Source organism: Crinia signifera, chromosome 1 (assembly GCF_055691185.1).
Source record: "Crinia signifera chromosome 1, ASM5569118v1, whole genome shotgun sequence".
Lineage (NCBI taxonomy): Eukaryota > Metazoa > Chordata > Amphibia > Anura > Myobatrachidae > Crinia > Crinia signifera.
Genome location: NC_139217.1, coordinates 347,311,894 through 347,332,904, shown reverse-complemented (window position 1 = coordinate 347,332,904; position 21,011 = coordinate 347,311,894). Strand labels below are relative to the sequence as shown.

At 43.8% G+C, this 21,011-nt stretch overlaps 1 protein-coding gene across 1 annotated transcript in view; it reads left to right on the top strand.

The window, feature by feature from the left end:
- Window positions 1-594: 594 nt before the first annotated feature.
- The window catches only part of PITPNB (phosphatidylinositol transfer protein beta), a 53,201-nt gene continuing 32,784 nt past the window's right edge, over window positions 595-21,011 (top strand). Inside the window, exon 1 of the mRNA XM_083146743.1 lies at window positions 595-737. Within this exon, the coding sequence (XP_083002869.1) occupies window positions 718-737 (20 nt within the window). The 5' untranslated portion in view covers window positions 595-717. The remainder of the gene's footprint in view (window positions 738-21,011) is intronic.

The window sequence follows — 21,011 nt, the reverse complement described above, 5'->3', positions numbered from 1 at the left end:
TTGACTGTCGCCTTTTCCCATGTCTATCTAATTATTGTGTCGACATAATGACCCTGTGGACCTAAACCCATGTCAACCTTTTGGGGGTGTCAATCTTCAGTGGTCGACGTAATGAATGTAGACCTTCGTGTGGGCGACTAAATTATCCCAACCCTCGATTCGCAGTCCAAACGATATGATCAAATTAAAGGTCTTTCTCTGTAAATAAGGCGCCAGTGTGCTCCTGTTGTAAAGTAGCTGTGACCTGAGTCTCCACTCTCCGGCGTTACAGCCGGAACAGACAAGTACACGGTCAGTGACAAATGCTGCAAACGACACAGGTCAGGAGCCACCGACCTGACGCACAATAGTAACGGCCTTAGCAGCAGGCCAGCAGCCAGTAAGTACAGCGGGCAGGTGACCAGGTACACGACAGCTCCGGAGGCGGAGGCCGGGAACACTCTAGCTGCACTGCAGCCACTCTCACTATACCCGGCACCTAGCAGCGCCCTATGACAGATGTCACACGGTCCCAGCCAATCAGAGCATCGGGTCACTGCCCACAGTATCGCCGGGAGTAGCGCACCTAACTCAGGCTGCAGCAGGTGACCAATCCGTGCTGTTGTGGGCGTGGTTAGGAGCGCTGGGGGCGTGACTTAGGCCGCCGTCCGCTCTCCCGGAAAGCGTCGAGTGACGTCGGTGCCGCACAGGAGCTGCGGCGGTGGCTGCGGGCGGAGGATGGTGCTAATCAAGGAATTGTGAGTGTGGGGGCTGAGCCGGCTGGGCCGCTGCCGGGTTGTACGTGGGGGTGACCGGGCACCGAGCGACTGGGGGGCAGTGACTGCTCAGCCTGGTACACTGCAGCCGGTGTATTGCCAGCTGGCATGGAGGACTCTGTAACGCTGTCACGCTGTCAGGGGATGTATAAGGGTACCTTTGTATACTGGGCCTCAGTGTTGTGGTCAGCTCTTAGCGTGGGGGGACCTGGCTGGAGCTGGGCCCCAGGCTGGGAGCTGCAGTGTAGACGTTTTGCCGGTTTTTCTGGCTCTGTTCCCTGGGGCAGTGGGAGGTTACATCATCTTGTCCTGGCTGCTGCTGAGATGTCTCTGATTTCATTTCTTACCCAATTAATATCATTACATGATATTATATGGAGGCATGTTACTTGGCATTACGTAGCATTATGCTCCATGCCAATACCTGGTGCTGCTCCCCATAGCAGTACCTATGCACTATTAACTGTACCTAGAATCTTGAACTAATCTGGGTGTCGAGCTCTCAGTTTTGTGTCTCTGGCCCTATGAAGCTCTCTTCTGAGTACAGTGGGATAGGCCTCCACTGGAGAATCCTTAAAAAAATAAGTGAAGACGTTCCTGTTCTCAAACATCTTACTAATACCCACTGTTACACTTGTTTGGGATGTTGTGCTCCGCTTAGCTCGCCACAACTTTACAAAAGGTAATAGATGGGGGTGTGGACACAGGACGGTGGTGTGAAAGTACCTTTTTAGTTGTCTGAGACAGCTCGCCATTAGCTGTGGTTAAGTAGCAGCTAACCTTACTGGTGTAGCGGTGGCTGCAAAGATGAGGAAGTACCTAAATAACATTATTATTACCTGGCGCCACTGTCCATGGCAGTACATGGAGCTGCTCCATGGTTGTATTACATGGCAGTATAAAGGTGCTGTGACTAGTGTTCCTGCACATCTCCCACTTTTTGGCTTATTATCTACTTAAACTTATTAACCTGTTTTGAATCCTAAACTTGCATTACCTTAAAGGCCCGTACACACTGGGTGACTTTATCGTGAAATCCGCCCGGTGTGTACAAAGCAGCGATGAGCGCTGCTGCGTGCTCCCGCATCATCATTGCCGGCCGCTGCTCACACGTAATGTGTAACTATCTGCTGTTCTCAGTACAATGTGTAAGTGTAATATTATACCCATGTATGCCATATATTGATATGGTTTTGTTTCTCTTTAGGTAAAAAAAATGGGTTGAATATTTCTAATTTTTGATCATGTAAACTTAGTATAATTTGGATTGTATTGTGTCACATCTCTGTTGCCGGAATTACTAAATACATTTGTACACATAAACCCAGTTTTCTTTGCAGTCCTTCTCCATGCCCTGTTCATTAGTTAGTTGTGTGGACATACTGTAGTTTTCTAATAAATGTTGGACACCAGTCAATATCCCTGAATGTAAGTGCAGATACACAAATAGTAATAACCATTCCAAGTATCTAGAACATGACCCAAATCATTAGATCATCTGTTTTCACAGGTAGTTATATATTAATCGTATACTGTAGAGGAGATGACAAATTTAGTTTCTAAATGACAGCGCCAGCCACTGGAGTTATAGACAGAGATGGACTGTTAGAGGATTAGGGCAGGGGTTCCCAAACTTTTTGAAATCACGGCACCCTGGAGTATCAGAATTATTTTCGTGGCACCCCTAGGCGAAAAGTTTCTTATTGATTACTTAAAAAAAATATATAAATTGTGTTTATATGTGATCCTTAAGTCCAGTTATGTTGTGAGGGACAGTATTCACTCTGGGTTGTTCACATATTTTATGATTGGAAGCCACAAGCACTGATTTTCCCATTTACATTGACCATAAATAAAATGAATTAGACCTAGACCACCATCCCAGGGCACCCCTGCAAGTGCTCTGAGGCACCCCAGGGTGCCACGGCACACAGTTTGGGAACCACTGGATTAGGGTAAGCCCTGAGGTGTCTCTTCCCACCACACAACTTGGACAGATAAATCTGTCTAAAGTAGTGGTCACACAATGACATTCAGGGTCACTTTCTATTTGATTTGGACTATAAAGTCCAAATCGAATAGAAAGTTAGTCTGAATAGCACATGTACAGCTGCATTCGATCCTGATGTGCAGCACTGGGATCGAAAGCAGAAATAGACTTTGCAGGCAGGCAAGTTGCAAGACTGTTTCTGCCCGATTGAAAGGAGGGCCATGATGCTGCTCAATGCAGCATGGCTCTCTGCTCCCCCCACCCGCACCATCCCACTCTCCCAGTTGATGCCGGAACCCCGCCAGCCATCGATATCAAATCAACCTTAGTTTAAATGATCGAGCTACCTCAGGACTTACCCACGTCCTCTAAACAGTATGTGTCCTTCTGTGGCTGGCTGTCGGTCGTACCTGTGAAAACAAATCCACTTTGAGTAAATGTACTATATGGTATTTTTTAAAGCCACACAATATATTGTTTGGATTGTGGGAGGAAACCAGAATACCTGTCAGAAAACCACACAAGCACTAGTGTTCATTCTGTGGTGGTGCTTATGTCACAGTGTGCTCTGTATTTCAGCACGCATATGCAGACCAAACCTGTGCTAGAAGCACCTCAGCAGAGAATGAGACCCCTGGCACGGAATAGGAACTGCATGGTTTTTGAAAGATGCAAGGTGCTAGAATGAACACTAAATGATGGGGAGAATATAAGTCCAATGAATTTGTCCATCCAGGGGGAAAAAAATGGAAGTTTGCTTTCACAATACTTTTGTGCCGTATGTAATGTTATGGCCAGATCAACTGCGGCTGTCCTAGTCAGTGGTTATTACAGCTGTAATATGGGGACTGTGCCGTGGTCATGCCATGTAAAAGCCTTAATGTGTTTGTCACTTTTACTGTAGTTAAAAATAGCTGTGTGGTAAATGTACCCCTCTCCTGACAATCTTAATAAACAATAGGAATCCCGCACTAAGGCCCGTATTGTTTGTCAGTGTCACCCTTTAGTACGAGTTCTATATAACTTGCCTCAGTGTTCTGGTCACAAATCCTCATTTAGGCCATTATTCTGGTTCACTCGCAAAGGAAATTTCCTTCTAAAATGGACAAAACCATGTGCACTGCAGGGGGGGCAGATGTAACATGTGCCGAGAGAATTAGATTTGGGTTAGTTATTTTGTTTCTGTGCAGAAAAAATACTGACTGCTCTATTTTTACACTGCAATATAGATCTCACTTTGAAGTAAATCCCCACCCAAATCTAATTATCTCTGCACAAGTTACATAAGGTGTGGATCGTTTGGTCTACAACAACTAGGTCGACACAAGCATTAGGTCGACACGGCAAGGTCGACAGTCAAAAGGTCGAAAGGGGAGTTTTCACTGTTTTATGACCCAAATGTCAACACTGTGGACCTGGACACAGTTTGAAGTGCATCGGGCACACTATTTTATTCTCCAACTGTGTCGAACTAGACCCGTGTCGACCTTGTTGCCTGTCGATCCAATTACCATATCCCTTTACATCTGCCCCACCTGCAGTGCTCATGGTTTTGTCCTTTTGAGAAGGAATTTGCCTTTGCGAGTGAACCAGAATAAGGGCCTAAGGGGCAGATTTATTAAACTCGGTGAAGTGATAAAGTGTCTGGTCACTTTATCACTTCACTGAGCTTAATAAATCTGCCCCTAAATGAGTATTTGTGACCATAACACTGAGGCAAGTTATATAGAAGTTGTACTAAAGGGTGACACTGAGACAAAGAATACGGGACACAATAATGGATTAAGGCGCCCATATATGCTTCTCTATAATTTCCTTATTTGTGCGTAATTCTCATTCATAACTTCATATCAGCAGCAGATCCTTCGAGGCTGTCACCTCCAAAACACACACATAAGCTTAAACCGCAGATGTAACTTACGCTTTCAGGCATCTAAAGTGAAAAGGTTCTGCTTTAAATGGGAGATTACACCAAACGTTACACCATGTGCTAACCTATAATTAGTACCCTACTTTTTCTTCCATCGCATGGAGGGGCTCCTTCAGAGTTAGCCAAATATCTACACATAAATGTCTAGTTTTAACATAAAACGCTCCGACCTATTCTGTGTTGCACAGGACCAGGTCAGCCTTTCCACGAAATAGGTTGTTTGAAGTTTTAACAATGCGAGCACATTGTACTGGCCTGACGGGTGGAACTAGAATTTTGAGTGCCCCATAGCAACATTTTTAAAGGGGCCCCCTAAAACTGTCGCTACAATGCCCCTTATGGTGGAGGGAGGGTAGGGGTAGAGTAAAGGGCTCAAGATAGAGAATGCCAGGGTGTGAGAAAGAGGGGTTGCAAGAGAGTAATAGTGTCAAGGAGAGAGAGAGTGTCAGAGAGAGTGTTAAGGGGCATACACACGGAGCAAATTTGTGCTATTTTCTAAGCAATCTGACTAGATTGCTTAGAAAGTAAGCACAGATCTCTGTGTGTATGCTCCGAGAGATTAAATATCTCTTGCTAACTAAGGCAGTCCATGCAGTCACAATCTAGTCAAATTGCTTAGCAAATGACTGCAAATCTGTCTGTGTGTACAGAATGAGAGATACTGATCGCAATCTCTCATTCTGAACCACTACCCTGCCTTTTTTTGCTTAAGCAAAATTGCTTAGCACAAATCTCTGAGTGTGTATGTGCTCTCCATTGGAGATCTTGACACCACAAAAATTGCTTAGCAAAATTGCTTAGCACAGATCTCTACGTTTGTATGCCCCTTTAGGAAGAGAAAGGGGGAGAGACAAGGAAATAGAAAGGGTGTCTGGGTGAGACAATGGCATATATTCAATGCCGTGGGCGAGCGGTGACTGCGAGTAGGACTTTTTGCTCGCAGTCACCGCTCACCCTGTCAGTATTCAACTGACACCCCTCATTCGCAAATTCCCCCTCGCTCCGTTTTTTGAGCGAGGGGGAATTTGCGAATGTGCCTCCAAAAGCTGCGAGAGCCGAGGCTAATTAAAGCGAGTTTGCTGCACTAGCCGCGGCTCTCGCAGTTTAGGGGAATCCTCGCAGTTCTGTGACTGCGAGGATTCCCCCGGAACGTTGCATAGTGCGAGCGGCCGGCGCGGGGGTTAAACTGCGAGGATCACTGGTTTTCTGTGATCCTCGCAGTTTAACCCCCTCGCCGGCCGCTCGCACCGGCATTGAATACTGCACTGTGAGTCAGGGGTAGAGAGAGATATAGTGTAAGGGACAGAGCAACAGATGACAGAAGGGGAGGGCTAGGTCACCGAGGGTACAAGTGCAAACTGACAGACGGTGCATCATATGGACGGACAGACAAAACACCATAGGGGGCATAGAATAACATATAGTCAAAAATCAAATCTAATGGACATTAAACGGTTTTCAGCTTCATTCGATGCCAATTTGATCCCGATGCGCGCTCGCATTTAATGTAAATCAAACAGTAAAATAGACTGCAGGAAAGACTATATAGTATGCATCTGTACTAAATAGTCCAAATTGAAACAGGATTGCAAGCAAAAGCGCACCATTTTAACACACTGTTAAGGTGCCCACACACAGTGCGTTTTTGTACTAGATCGCATCTGGTTCCAATCGCATGTGATACAGTAAAGCAGCGTGCGATTTGAACTAGATGCAATGCTGCACATAGTTTTGACTTGTGATATACGATGTGGGGGAGCGCACATTGCAAGCCAAAAGAAACCCAGTGTGATGTGATCTACATGTGATGCGTTTTAAACACACTGGGGGAAATTTACTAAAGGAAATTTGTAAAAAAAAAATAGGTGTATTTTTATCCAGAAATACACTTATTTTTGTCATTTACTATCCCGAAAATACGGCAATTCGTATTAATGTGCTATCAATACGAATACGAATTGCCGTGTTTTCGGGATAGTAAATGTCAAAAATAGGTGTATTTCTGGATACAAATACACCTATTTTTTACAAATTTCCTTTAGTAAATTTCCCCCACTGTATGCATGCGATCATCGCATAGTGTGTGGGCACCGTTATGAGTGATGGTAATGCAACACATTCCTCTATGTGTCTTGTGTACAGTTTACAGTACAAAGTCTGAACATGTTCTATATCAGTGTTACTGTGATTTGTAATAGTTCTATTGAGTCCAGGATAACCTGTCCTATACTGGACAGTATGTTGGCTGGTTCCCCTATGTAAGTATGCTGCTCATCACCACTTCAAATTAAAGTACATGCAGGTTCATTATATAGGCAGGATCAATATGTCAGCAGACAGGTGTGCTTACTGAAAGGAGAACTCCCTGATTTGCACCAATATCGAAAATAGGTCAATACTTGTAATTAGGGTGGCCAATCCCGGGATCGGGATCGGCGGGATCCCGGGATTTGGCCCCCAAAACGCCGGGATTTCAATCCCGGGATTGGAATTTCCAATCCCGGGATTTCGGGATTAAACTGCGCATGCGCAGTTTAATGCCGGGCAGCGTCTGAGCACTCAGACGCTGCCCGGCTTCTCCCAATCCCCGCAGTGCGCAGCGTGACGAGGTCACGCTGCGAGGTCACGCTAAGCAGGGCACAGCCGCACGTCCACGGCTGCCCGCCCGCCCGTCCAGCGCTCCCGGCCACCTGCCCGCCCACCCACCCAGCGCTGACGGCCGGCAGCACTCACGGCCGGCCACCCGCCCGCTCACCCACCCAGCGCTCACGGGGACCCAGCGGCAGCGGTCCCTGCCACCCACCCGCCCACCCAGCGGTACCTGCCAAAGGTACCTGCCACCCACCCGCCCACCTAGCGGTCCCTGCCACACACCCGCCCTCCCACCCAGCGCTCCCTGCCACCCACCCGCCCTCCCACCCAGCGGTCCCTGCCACCCACCCGCCCAGCGCTTGGGCGGCCAGGGTGTTTTTTATTATTAGGGAAGCCAATCCCGGGAATCCCGGGATTGAGCATTTTTCAATCCCGAATCCCGGGATTGAAAAAATGCCCCGGGATTGGCATCCCTACTTGTAATATACTGTATATTCGAATCTTCCTTTTTATTGGAACAATACAAAACCAAAATACCTATTTGGTCCATTTACTAAATTCGTAACGAGTGTTTTGTATTCCCTTTGCTGCTACTCTTTTGCCATTTCTTTGTACGTCATATTCTTACATCAGTAAAGGCGCATACACATGGTGTGATTTTGATTATGCAATTTCCCTTGAACCCCTGCATGCTGCACATGTGAATGATCAGCGTTCACTTATATTTTAATTGTTAATGTCTAAGTAAAAGTCAGTCTACATGTAAATCCAACGTGTCAATATTTTTTTTAATCATATCTCACGGGTAATGTTAATTATTCCATGTACAAAAAGTATGTATTTAACATAACAATAACACAGAAGAAATAATGATGAAGGAAAAAAAAAAAAATGGAAAATGATTACAAATCAGTTCAGAAAGTCTGTTCATTAGCTGCTTTGTTAATTAATTTATGAAGCTGATTCTATGTGCCACTCTATAATGCGCTTTCCATGTAAATGAAATGTAAAAACTCTGATTTGCTTCTAAAATCTGTAATGTGCGTTTGCTGGTGATGTGTGCTAAGTGATCTGCGCTAACTACTGTGTTTACTATGCAGTTACAAGGCGATCTGATTAAATATCTGAGCCAGCAATGGCACATCGTCATCGCTGTTGTGGTGTTCACACGGCACAATTTGTGCTTCATTAAAAATGAAGCACAAATTGTGCCGTGTGTACACCACACAGCAATGACGGTACGTGCCATTGCTGGCTCAGATATTTAATCAGATCGCAATCTAGACAGCTTAGAAATGAGGCAAAAATCACCCAGATGCATGTTGAGCAAACAAGATGCCTGGTGCTAGCAGGCTCACAGGACCTAGCGTACCAAGTGGGACGCTGTGGCGCAAGAGTCACAATTGTGTATAAGGAGACACCAGGTTTTCATACTAAGATCACACACACTCAAAGATGTCCGTGCTGGTGAATACCTCTCAAACAATCCAGCAATAAACTCCTCATGCACCACTGAGGGTTTATAGTAGCAGAGTCCAATAATGTGGCTGCAGCGGGATAACTAGTGCAAGATTATATGCACATACCCATTTGTTTACATTTCTAACCCCACCACAAGCGATTGGTGAGCTGGTTCCTTATAATCAGGATGAGCAGTTGCAAGGCCATGAAGTGTGACGAAACATGTTGGGGCGTGACTTGTGACCCTTGCCTACCGTAAACCAGTGCTCTCTCCCCCAGCGGCTTCACTGACTCCGGAGTCCTGCACACTGCAGTGTAGCGCTTTAATGGACCTGTGCTGACAGACCGGTCAGCCTGGTGGAGCTGTTTTGCCTGGTAATTCTGCAAATTCACGCCATGTGGTAGCCAGCCCACAGTGTATAGTGGCTTGGTACGAGCAAATATTTTCCTGTATTATGGATCTGATTCTGTTTAGTCCATTATTAAAAACTTTTAATGCATCATGAAGCACCCCTTCTTCTCTCTACATCTAATCTATATGATATTATATGTGATCCATCCGGTATCCTGATAACATAGATATTATGCCCTTTTAAGTTCAACCTTTTACAGGACCCGTTGGGTGGAACATAGATCTATGTTCTATCCTCAATTCCGTTTTACACTTTGTTCCATCTATGGGCTAAATAGTAATTAGTTGTTCCCCTAAATGTGTTTTTATTTTAAAGTTTATGTCCAACCTTATTTTAAATGTATTCAATGTGTCTGCCATCACCACATTTTTTGGAAGTGTTCCATACCTTTACTGCCCTAAAAAACCCTTTCCTTAAGGGTACTGAATCTTCTCTTCTCTAGTCTGAACACATGCCTATGTGTCCTAGTTTCCAACATCAAAGCAAAAAGGTTGCCTCATAGTGCAGAATATTACCCCCAGATATAGTTGTACATGGTTAAGCATGTCTCCACTTAAATGTCTCTTTTCTTTCCTAATTTGGCCAGTCTGTCTTCGTAGCTTAGACTCCATCCCTTTTTATTAGCTTGGTTGCCCTTCTCTGGACTTTTCCAGTTCCATAATGTCCTTTTTGTAGTGTGGGGCCCAGAAAATGCACTCCAAATTCTAGGTGAGGTGTAACCAGTGACTTGTAGAGTGGCATAATTACGTTGTCTTCCCAGGGTACCATGCCCCTTTTTATACAGGCTAATATCCTGTTGGCATTAGTTTGTTGTGACGTGGGGTCCTTTTTTCAATTCTGATTCACTCAATTCTACTCCATTTAGTTTATAAATCGCCAGGGCCGGCTCTACCATTAGGCATCTTTAGGCAGCTGCCTAGGGCGCCAGGATCTGGGGGGGCACCACCAAGTCTACCTATCAAAAAAGTCAAGGATGTCTATGAGGATCCTTGTTGTACTTAATGCAGGTGTCTGCTGTGGAATTTCTAAGACCTCACCTCCATACTTTCCCTTGAGGCATACTTCCATACTTTGCTGCCCCCTTTCTCCTTGTACTCTATTGTGGATGTCAAAGGGGGGCCTCCAGGGGATGTGGCCACTTTTTCCAGGCTGCAGGGTGGACCACCCATTTTTTGGGTGCCTCTCTGCTATTCTGGAATGTTAGGCAAGTATGCCTTAAGTGGTTGGTATTGGTGGCCGTATTGGGGTGGGGGCGCAGTAGGTTGAAGTTTTGCCTTGAGTGCTGAGAAGCCTTACACCGGCCCTGTAAATTGTACACTGGTTATGTCTTCCAAGGTGCATAACCTTCCATTGATCTATGTTGAACCTCATTTTCTATGTATTGGTCCATTCATCAAGTTTATTAAGGTCCCTCTGTAGAATGGAGACATCCTTAACCATTCTGGTAGATAGATTGTGAGTATCACTTGTCCTGCGCAACTTCTCAGGCTGCCTTTGGATTGTCACTAAAGGTCTCCCTCAGACCTTAAGAATATGGCAAGAAAAAAGTAAGTGTGACAATTTTCAGGCGCCAGAGGTAAGATAAAAATATGTAAAATTTATTTCGACAAAATATCACAGATTCACATAAAAACGGTTCACATAAATGATAGTAAATTGAGATGAATCCTTACCCCTAAGGGTATTTGGAGCCAGCAAGGGATGGAAAAAGTCTTTGCCCTGGAAGAAGAGCACTTGTTGCTCGAAACGCGTTGGCGGCAGTGACTGATTGGACCATAAGACTGAACCTAACCTGTGCTAAGATATTTGGGGCCACAGCAGGGTGCACATCCGGACTGCATCCCTGCCCTTTTTCCATCCCTTGCTGGCTCCAAATACCCTTAGGGGTAAGGATTCATCTCAATTTACTATCATTTATGTGAACCGTTTTTATGTGAATCTGTGATATTTTGTCGAAATAAATTTGACATATTTTTATCTTACCTCTGGCGCCTGAAAATTGTCACACTTACTTTTTTCTTGCCATATCCTTAACCATTCTAACCACCCTGCGTAGTTTTGTTACTTTCGCAAAGTTTGAGACTGCTTAGTATTTCATCCTCTATATCATTAATGAATATGTTAAACAGAAGAAGCCCTAACTCCGAACTCTGCAGTACTCCAACTTAAAAATGTTCAGTTTTCCATGACCCTCTGCTCTCTTATCATGCAGCCAGTCTCTAACCGAGTAACAAACTTTAACCCCTAATCCCAAATCCTCCAGCTTCTTATGTGGGACAGTGGCAAATGCCTTTGCAAAGTCCAGGAAGACCCATCTACAGCTTTGCCAATGTCTAGGTTTGTGCTAGTTTGGCATGAACGATTCTTTACAAACCCATGATTGTAATTTCCCCACCAACGACGTAAAGCTCACTGGTCTGAAAATTCGCTGGGTCATCTCTTTACTTTTATAAATATCAGTACTACTTTTGCAATTCTCCAGTCCTTTGGCACTGTACTAGATGAATAAGTTTTATCAAAAATGTAATGCAGAGTGCTTGCTATCTCATCCTTTAGGAGGTCATTCTGGTTGGCTCGCTAAGCAGTGTTTGCTGCTTTGCGAGCCTGGTAAAGCTGCCCGCCGGGCGTATGAATGCAAGCCCCACACCGCACAGCAAATGGATGTTTTGCACAAACATCCAATCGCAGGCTAGCGTGTGAGTCCAACATCAAATGATTTCTCTAGTGATTTCTCTGCTGACTTAGATATGCGGTGTCCTGCTCAGATAACTGGGTGGGCAACTGACATCCGGTTACGTCAGCCGCCTGCCTCCGGAAGGCAGGTACCCGCCCACGTTCCCATGGGGACACCCAGTACTTTCATGGGTACGGCCAGAAAAGGCATGCTCACACTTCCCACATTGATCGCCACCGAGACTATGCAAGTCTCTGAAGGCACCCTCATAGAAGCTCTGCACATGTGTATAAGCGACTATGCACATGCGCAGAGCTTCAACATTGAATGCACAGGGACGTTCGTTCATCAGGATGACCTCATTAGTTCCATCAGAACCCAGATGTTTTATTTGGTAAAGCCTCTTAAGCTGTGTACACACGGTGCAGATATATTGCTCAGTTTCTCCTTTTCATCAGTGACCAGAGATGGTCGCTGATGAGAAGGAACCTCTGCCGGACGGTGCCGCAGAGGTAATCAGCTGGCGATTAGAATGGGGCTGAAAACGGGAGCGCGCACCCGGCGATTTATCGCAGGGGCACACTCTCATCACTGGCAATATGGTCGCCAGCAACCATATTCCCAGCGATTTAAGCCCCTATCGCCCCTGTGTGTACTCAGCTTTAAGGATCTCATCTGAGGTGAATTCTTTGTTTACTTCTAACGGGCTCATCCCTTTTGAGGTGCTTGTAGATTCCAGTGACTGCACTTCCCTAGTAAAAATAGAATAAAAAAATGAATTTAATAGTTCTGCTTTATCCTTGTCCTCAATGATACTTGCTCAAAAATCTTATGTGATCTTTTTTTAAGCTATTGATGCATTTAAAAAAATTTTTTTTTTGTGTGTGTGTTTTCTTCGGCTACTAGCTTTTCAGTTTCCCTTTTGACTGTTTTGATTTCCGTGTTACAAATTTAACTCTTTGTACTTTGAACATGCCACCTTGTCCCCTGTAGCCTTGTATAGTTTAAACGCTCTCTTCTTATTGTTAATTGCTTCCCTTACTTTCTTGTTTAGCCGTGATGGGTTTATCTTGCTGTTGTTACCCCTATTTCCCATTGGGATAAATGTATTAGTTAATTTATCTAACAGTTTTTTTAAAAGTATCCCACACTTTCTGTTTTTTCCACTCAGTTAGAATATCCCACTCCTATATCTTTTGTAGACTCCATAAACAAATCAATCTAGTTGACGTTCTTGAAATTATGTATTTTTAGATGGCCCCTTTTATATTATTTACAAAAGCTTATTTCAAGTGAAACCATGTTGTGGTCACTGTTTCCCAGATGTTCTATTGCATCGTATTTGATATAAATTATTATTATAAATTATTTGTTAACACTAGGCCCAATATGGCCCCTTTTACGAGTAGGTACTTCTACTGACTGTGTAATATTTGTCCTTCAGTGCATTTAGAAATCCTCCACTTTTGTTGAAGTGCTCTCATTAGTCCAGTCTATTTCTGGATAGTTAGAATCCTCCAAAATTTGTACCTGCCCCTGTTCTGCAGATTTTTTTTTAATTTGTTCTTAAAGAAGGACTTTGTCTTTCTTTAATTTCAGGTGGTTGTAGCTTACCCCTATTAGCAATTGGTTTGTTCTTTTTCTGTTCCCAGCTATCTCTGCCCATATGGCCTCTGTATTGTCCCCATGGCCATTTCCTTAAAGCATGGTTTTAGGTTTCATCTGACATAAAGGCGCACCCCCCCCTCTATTTTCCCTATCTTATCTGAAAAGAATACATCCCTCCATATATAAAGCCGATTTGCGTGGCTTGTTGCACCATGTCTCAGTTAAATATTATGTCTTGGTTGTCCCTTGAGGCTATTAATTCTAGCTCACCCATCTTGCCTGCAAGCTTTTCAATTTATTGTCCTTATTTTCCATTAGCAAGGTTTCTTTGATTAATTTTGTGTTAATGATTTCTTACTAATTCTAATTTTTCTCCTGAACCCCTCCCATCTCCACCCTCCATTCACTTACTTACCAGTTCCTCACTACTCAGTCCTTCCAGCCAAAAGTTTTGTCTGTATCCCCCTCTCCCCTATGTCTAATTTAAATGCTCCTCCAACCTTCTAACAACCCTGTCCCCCAGCATGGCCGCCCTCTTCCTGTTCAGGTGCAGTCTGTCTATGCTGTAAGGACAGCCCCTGCCTGAGAAGTCCAGCCAGTGCTCCTACCTTCACTATTCCCTTAGCCACACATTTATTTCATCATGTTCCCGGTGTGGTACATGTCATATTTCTGAGAAAATTACCCAGACTCAAGTAAGGGATTTCACTACTAAAACTTTGTCCATCGTAGCCTCATCCAGCCCTGCAAATCTACTGGGATTAGTTGTCAGCGTTTTCTTACTCTTTCCTCTAGTGCCTCAACCCCCCCCCCCCCCCCTTCTGATCAGGTTTTCCCGGCTGTATGTTTTCTGGTGTTGGGATCCTGATCCTTTTTCCTGTTCCGGCTTCTGTGGTCTTATGGCAGTCTGGATGTCTGCTTTGGAATATTGATTTCTGGTATCCTGAAAACCTATTTATGTAAATATGTTTACAATGTGTGGATAGCATTAAGACATATCATTTTCAAAACTAGACCTGAATTAAATGTGGGAACCCTTGTTTTTACTTGAGACAAGTTTCAGGCATTAGTTCACGATGACCATGCAATGACTTCAAAAGGGGTATATTCAAAACAAGATACTCCCTTCTTTCAACTGAGGGTGCCAGCAGGGTAGGTAACTTTAAAGTGTGTTTTTGACAGACAATAACAATAAGGGGCCACATCTTTTCAGAGGGGCTCCGGTTGCTCAGATTAGTGTACCTCTGTGTTTATAAAAACCTAGTTGGATGAGATTCTTGGCAAACAGCATAAGTGAATTGCAAACACTATATACTGTAGTACATCGTATGTTGCTAGCAACCATCTCCTATACGATGTTGTGTTTGGCTGAAAGTTTATTGTTTTGGAGATATTCTGAAGGCCAGTAAATTTAGTTTATGCTATATTTGTGCAGTGATCTACTTTTACCATTTGTATATTTTTGAGGGGAATTAATGCATATCCCTTCAAAAATCTTTTTTGGCACTAAACTTTCATTTCTCTTGAAAGTTCAAGCTGATTTCCAGGAACTCTATTTTACTACGGAACTGATACATAAATTCTAGAACCACAAGGCAATGTCAGCTTAGGCTGAGGTAAACAGTGTTCTGAAATGAATAAGTCTTGTTTTGCATCATTGTATGATGTTCATTCTGGACCGAAGTACAGAAACAAACATGTACTTACTGTCAAGGCTGCCATAAGGGGATGCGGAATACCGGGTCTGTATAGATCGGGGCCAGGACTGAAACTGAAATTAATGCGAATGTAGGGATGTGGCTAAGACAGTGAGTAATGTGGAGAGGGGATTTACTAAAACAAACAGAACTGTAGGGGGAGGTTCACAGAGACAGAGAAGAATGTGTGGGTGTCACTGAGAGATAGAGGGAAATATGGCTATGGGCTAGTGTGTGAAACTGTGTGGCAGCAGGTGGTTGGTTACTTATGTTTTCAGTCCCAGGCCCCACAATTTCTGGGGTTGGGATCGTTTGGTCTACAGCAAGTTGGTTGATGAGCGTTAGGTCGACATGGGTCTAGGTCGACAAGGGTCTAGGTCGACACAAGCAATATGTCGACATGGGTCTAGGTCAACACAAGCAATAGGTCGACATGGGTCTAGGTCGACAGTCAAAAGGTGGACACATGGTTTTTCGCTGTATTTTTTTTTTTTTGACCCGAATGTCGACATGGACACAGTTTCCAGTGTAACATGGACACCATATTGGTGTACCGCTTGGGTATGTATGCATGTGTGTAAAATCTGTGTTGAGGTTCTCTCCTTATCATTTAAGGCAGGGTTGGCCAGACTTTTACAACCGGGGATCTACTTTTTGTACACTTACTGGATATCTACCAGCATCTCCCCGTGTGTAAAATATAACCCCGTCCCTTACACATTGTGCAGCACATAATGAGACAAACTTCTCATTACAGTACACCACACATGATGAGGTAAAATTCACATGGTGACATAGGGAATGTGCCTGAAATGCACATGTGTTCTCTCCCACTACCTCACTTCCCAAAACCTAGGTCTCCCACTGGGGCAGATGTATTATCATGCCCTTTTTGACTTTAACCCCTTCCTGACAGAGCCAGTTTTTGCCTTCCTGACAGAGCCCTTTTTTTCAAATCTGACATGTATCACTTAAGTGGGGATAACTTTTTTTTGCTTTTACTTATCCCAGTGATTTTGAGATTGTTTTTTCATGACACATTGTACTTCAAATTAGTGGTAAATTTTGGTCGATACAGTCTGTGTTTTTTTGTGAAAAATACCAAAATGTCGTAAAAAAATGGAAAATTTAGCAATTTGCAAAATGTTAAATTTTCTGCTTGTGAGACAAATAATCATACCACTCAAAATAGTTAATAACTAACATAGACCATATGTCTACTTTATGTTTCCATCATTATTTCAACTTCCTTTTAATTTTTTTGGACACTAGGAGGCTTACAATATGAATAGCAAATTCTCAAATTTTCAAGAAAATTTCAAACACTGATTTTTTTTAGGGACCAGTTCAGTTCTGATGTGACTTTGAGGGACTTGTATGTGAGACACCCCCATAAATGATGCCATTTCAAAAACTGCACCCCTCACAGTATTCAAAACAGCATTTTGGAAGTTTGTTAACCCTTTAGGTGTTTCACAGGAATTAAAACAAAGTGTAGGTGAAATTTCAAAATTTCATTTTTTTTGCAGATTTGCAATTTTAATACATTTTTCTAAAGAACACAGTAGATTTTACTAGAGAAATGTGACTAAAAATTGATTCCCCCAATTCTTTTGTTTTCATAAATATCCTATATGTGGCCCTAGTGTGCACGTTGACCAAACCACAGGCTTCATAATAGAAGGAGCACCTACTTGATTTTGGAGCCTCCTTTTTATGAGATTATTTTTTAGGCACCATGTAGGTTTCTAGGCACTATAAGATGCTAAAATTTAGGAACCCCCCCACAAGTGACCCCATTTTGCAAACTACACCCCTCAGGGAATTCATCTAGGGGTATAGTGTACATTTCAAACCCCCAGGGGTTTCACCAATTTTGATACAACTGGGCTGTGCAAATGAAAAATTACATTTTTTACACAAAAATGCAGTTCTGGCTCAAAATTTTTCATTTTCACAAGGAATGAAGGAGAAAAAGCACCCCAAAATCTGTGCCCCAATTTCTCCCGAGTACGGCAATGTCTCACGTGTGACCAAAAAATACCATTTGGATGCATGGCAGGACTCAGAAGGGAAGGAGTGATTTTTGGATTTTGCAGCTCAGATTCTGGTGGAATGTTGGTGGGTGCTATGTCGCATTAGCAAGACCCCCAAAGCACCAATACAGTGGAAGCCCCCCACAAGTGACCCCATTTTGCAAACTACACCCCTCAGGGAATTCATCTAGGGGTATAGTGTACATTTCAAACCCCCAGGGGTTTCACCAATTTTGATACAACTGGGCAGTGAAAATGAAAAATTACATTTTTTTACACAAAAATGCAGTTCTGGCTCAAAATTTTTCATTTTCAGAAGGTATGAAGGAGAAAAAGCACCCCAAAATCTGTGCCCCAATTTCTCCCGAGTATGGCAATGCCTCATATGTGACCAAAAAATACCAGTTGGGTGCATGGCAGGACTCAGAAGGGAAGGAGTGATTTTTGGATTTTGCAGCTCAGATTCTGGTGGAATGTTGGTGGGTGCTATGTGGCATTAGCAAGACCCCCAAAGCACGGTGAAATGATGAACCTAATAATCCATAGATGTGTGGTATATTTTAAAACACTCCTTTATACATAGGCCGGGTTTGTCGGGGCAAGTTTCACAGTGGAAAATAGTTTCCTTTCTTATTCCCTTTTTATAGCAAACTTTGCACCTTTTTTGTGTCCTGCCCTTTCTTGCAGTGGAGGGGATTTCGTTAGGAAAATGCTGCCCTGGTACAATACGGGGGCCAGTACTAGAAGTACTGGGGCCCTCTGCCTGCTGGTTCCCAAATATTAGGCCCTTTATGACTTCCTCTTGAAAGTGCATAAATGTCCCCCTCTGGCTGGTAGAACGGAATAGCACGTAAGCGTTATACAGTGCCATCTGGATGATATACACGGCCAGCTTCTTGTACCAGATTTTTGTTTTCCGCAGGGCACTGTACGGCTTCAGTACCTGATCTGAAAGATCCACTCCGCCCATGTACCTATTGTAATCCAGGATACAATTAGGTTTTGAGGTGTGGGTACTGGTACCTCGTACAGGGACGGAGGTGGTACTGTCTCCATGAATTGTTGTCAGTATAAGGACATCCCTCTTGTCCTTATATTTGACCAACAACATATTTTCGGTGCATATTCCCCTGCTTTCACCCCTTCTCATTACTTGGGCAATGTGCGTTTTTGGGAGGCCTCTTTGGTTCTTACGCACAGTACCGCAAGCTGCTGTACCTCTTGAACCAAGGGCCTTAAACAGGGGGATGCTAGTGTAAAAGTTATCCACATAGAGGTGATAACCTTTATCCAGGAAGGGGTGCACTAAATCCCAGACAATTTTTCCACTAACACCTACGAGGGAGGGGGGGCATTCTGGCGGTTCAATTCTTGAATCCTTCCCTTCATATACCCTAAACCTGTGGGTGTACCCTGAGGTGCTTTCACACAGCTTATACATTTTTATGCCATACCTTGCCCTCTTACTGGGAAGGTACTGGCGGAATTTAACCCTTCCTTTAAAATGTATAAGGGACTCGTCGATACAAATAAATTTTTCAGGGATGTACATCTCTTCAAATTTGGCACTGAAATGATCAATGACCGGCCTGACTTTGAATAGCCGGTCAAAGGTGGGATCATCTCTGGGTGGGCACTTTGCATTATCATTGTAATGCAAAAATTTAAGGATCATCTCAAAACGAGCCCGAGTCATGGCCATACGGTAAAATGGGGTGCTGTACAGAACATCTGTACTCCAATATTGCCTAATTTCTGGCTTTTTTACTATGCCCATATGAAACACCAGACCCCAAAACGTCATCATCTCTACTGCATCTACAGGGGTCCACCTAGCAAATGATGACGTGGGGTTTTGAGCAATGAACTGCTGGGCATATAAATTAGTTTGGTCCACCATTAAATTTATAAAATCATCAGAGAAAAATAATTTGAAAAAGTCAATTTCTCTGAGACCTGTGGAATCAAATTGGATTCCTGGCATGGCCAAAAACTCAGGAACCTGGGGCTCAAAATTGTCTGGTGGTGGGGTCCATACGAGATCAATTATTGGGGGGGGGGGGTCTCAGCTGCTCTACGGGGGCGTCTTTGAGGGGGTCCCTCATCACCAGAGGAGGAAGAGGAGCTTAAGACGAAGCCTTCAAATTCCCCGCTTGCATCACTGGCTGTGTCAGAGTCAGAGGCAAGCATGGCATATGCCTCCTCCGCTGAATACATTCTTCTGGATGACTGGGATGACATTTGGGATGCCATTTTTATTTTTGTGTTTCTGGTAGTGAAATGTTTCAACATGTGTATAGTGTAGGGGGGGGGTACAAACTTTATTTCAACCCAGGGGGGTATGTAGTGTGTAGTGTGTATGTAGTGCAGAAAAAAAAAATACTTTATACAGGAATTTGATCCCAATAAAAAAAAAAAAAATTGAAGGGGTTAAAAAAAAAAAAAAAAAAGGTCCTGCGCCAAAAATTGAGCACAGATGTTGGTCAGTAACGTCCGTCACTGAACAGCGCTCAAAGGCAACAGGAATTTGATCAAAAAATAAAATAAAAATAGATCAACCCTGTGCCGAAAAAGCTGATCAGTGATGTACGTCACTAATCAGCGCACAGTGGCCACAGGACACCCACAAAATCACAGTGTGTGTAAAAAAAAAAAAATTAAAAAAAGACCCCACAGCACCCTCAAAAAAAAAAAAAAAGGTGATCAGTGATGCGACACTGATTACCAGTGAGAGGCAGCAGGTGCACCTGGCAGCAACTGACAGGTGTATATATATATATATATATATATATAAAAAAAAAAACCCTCTGCACCCCCAAAAAGTTGCTGATCACCTCAGATATAGTGATCAGCACAAAAGGCGGGGGCAGCAGACACAAAATATAGCACTCTCTATCACTCTGTCACTATCTCTCTCTATCTCTCTATCTCTCACTATCTATCACTCTATGACACTGCAGCAGCAGCACTGACAGTAATATATATAAAAAATAACCCCTGCACCCCCAAAAAGTTGCTGGGGGTGCACAAAAGGGGGACAGCAGACACAAAATATAGCACTCTCTGTCACTATCTCTCTCTATCTCTCTCTATCTCTCACTATCTATCACTCTATGACACTGCAGCAGCAGCACTGACAGGTATTTATATAAAAATAAAACCCTGCGCCCCCAAAAAGTTGCTGATCAGTTAATTTATACTGATCAGCACAAAAGGGGGGGCAGCAGTCAGTTATATAAAAAATATATAGCACAATCTGTCACTATCTCTCTCTATCTCTCTCTATCTCTCTCTATCTCTCTCTATCTCTCTCTATCTCTCTCTATCTCTCTATCTCTCTATCTCTCTCTATCTCTCTATCTATAACTTTATCACACTGCAGCAGCACAAAATATAGCACTCTCTGTCACTAGCCCTCTCTCTCTCTCTCTCTCTCTCTCTCTCTCTCTCTCTCTCTCTCTCTCTCTCTCTCTCTCTCTCTCTCTCTCTCTCTCTCTCTCTCTCTCTCTCTCTCTCTCTCTATACTCGATGACACTGCAGCAGCACAACACAGCACAGGAAGTCACAGCAAGAAGTAGCAAGATCCAGGCAGTGATCAGGTAAGTATTTGGCAAGGTTCAGGTCAGTATACTGCGGCAGCTAGGCACGGTGACCGCACTGCACGCAATTCCAGACCGGAATGGCGTCTGCAGTGCAGTCACCGTTAGTTTAAACCCCCCTCCATGGCTGTGATTGGTCCGTCGGTCCGACGAACCAATCACGGCCTTTGGGGGCAGGCGGGGTGAGGTGGGGTGACACCAGTGTCACCCTTACACCCCGCGGTGATTGGTGCTGTACTTTACAGCACCAATCACC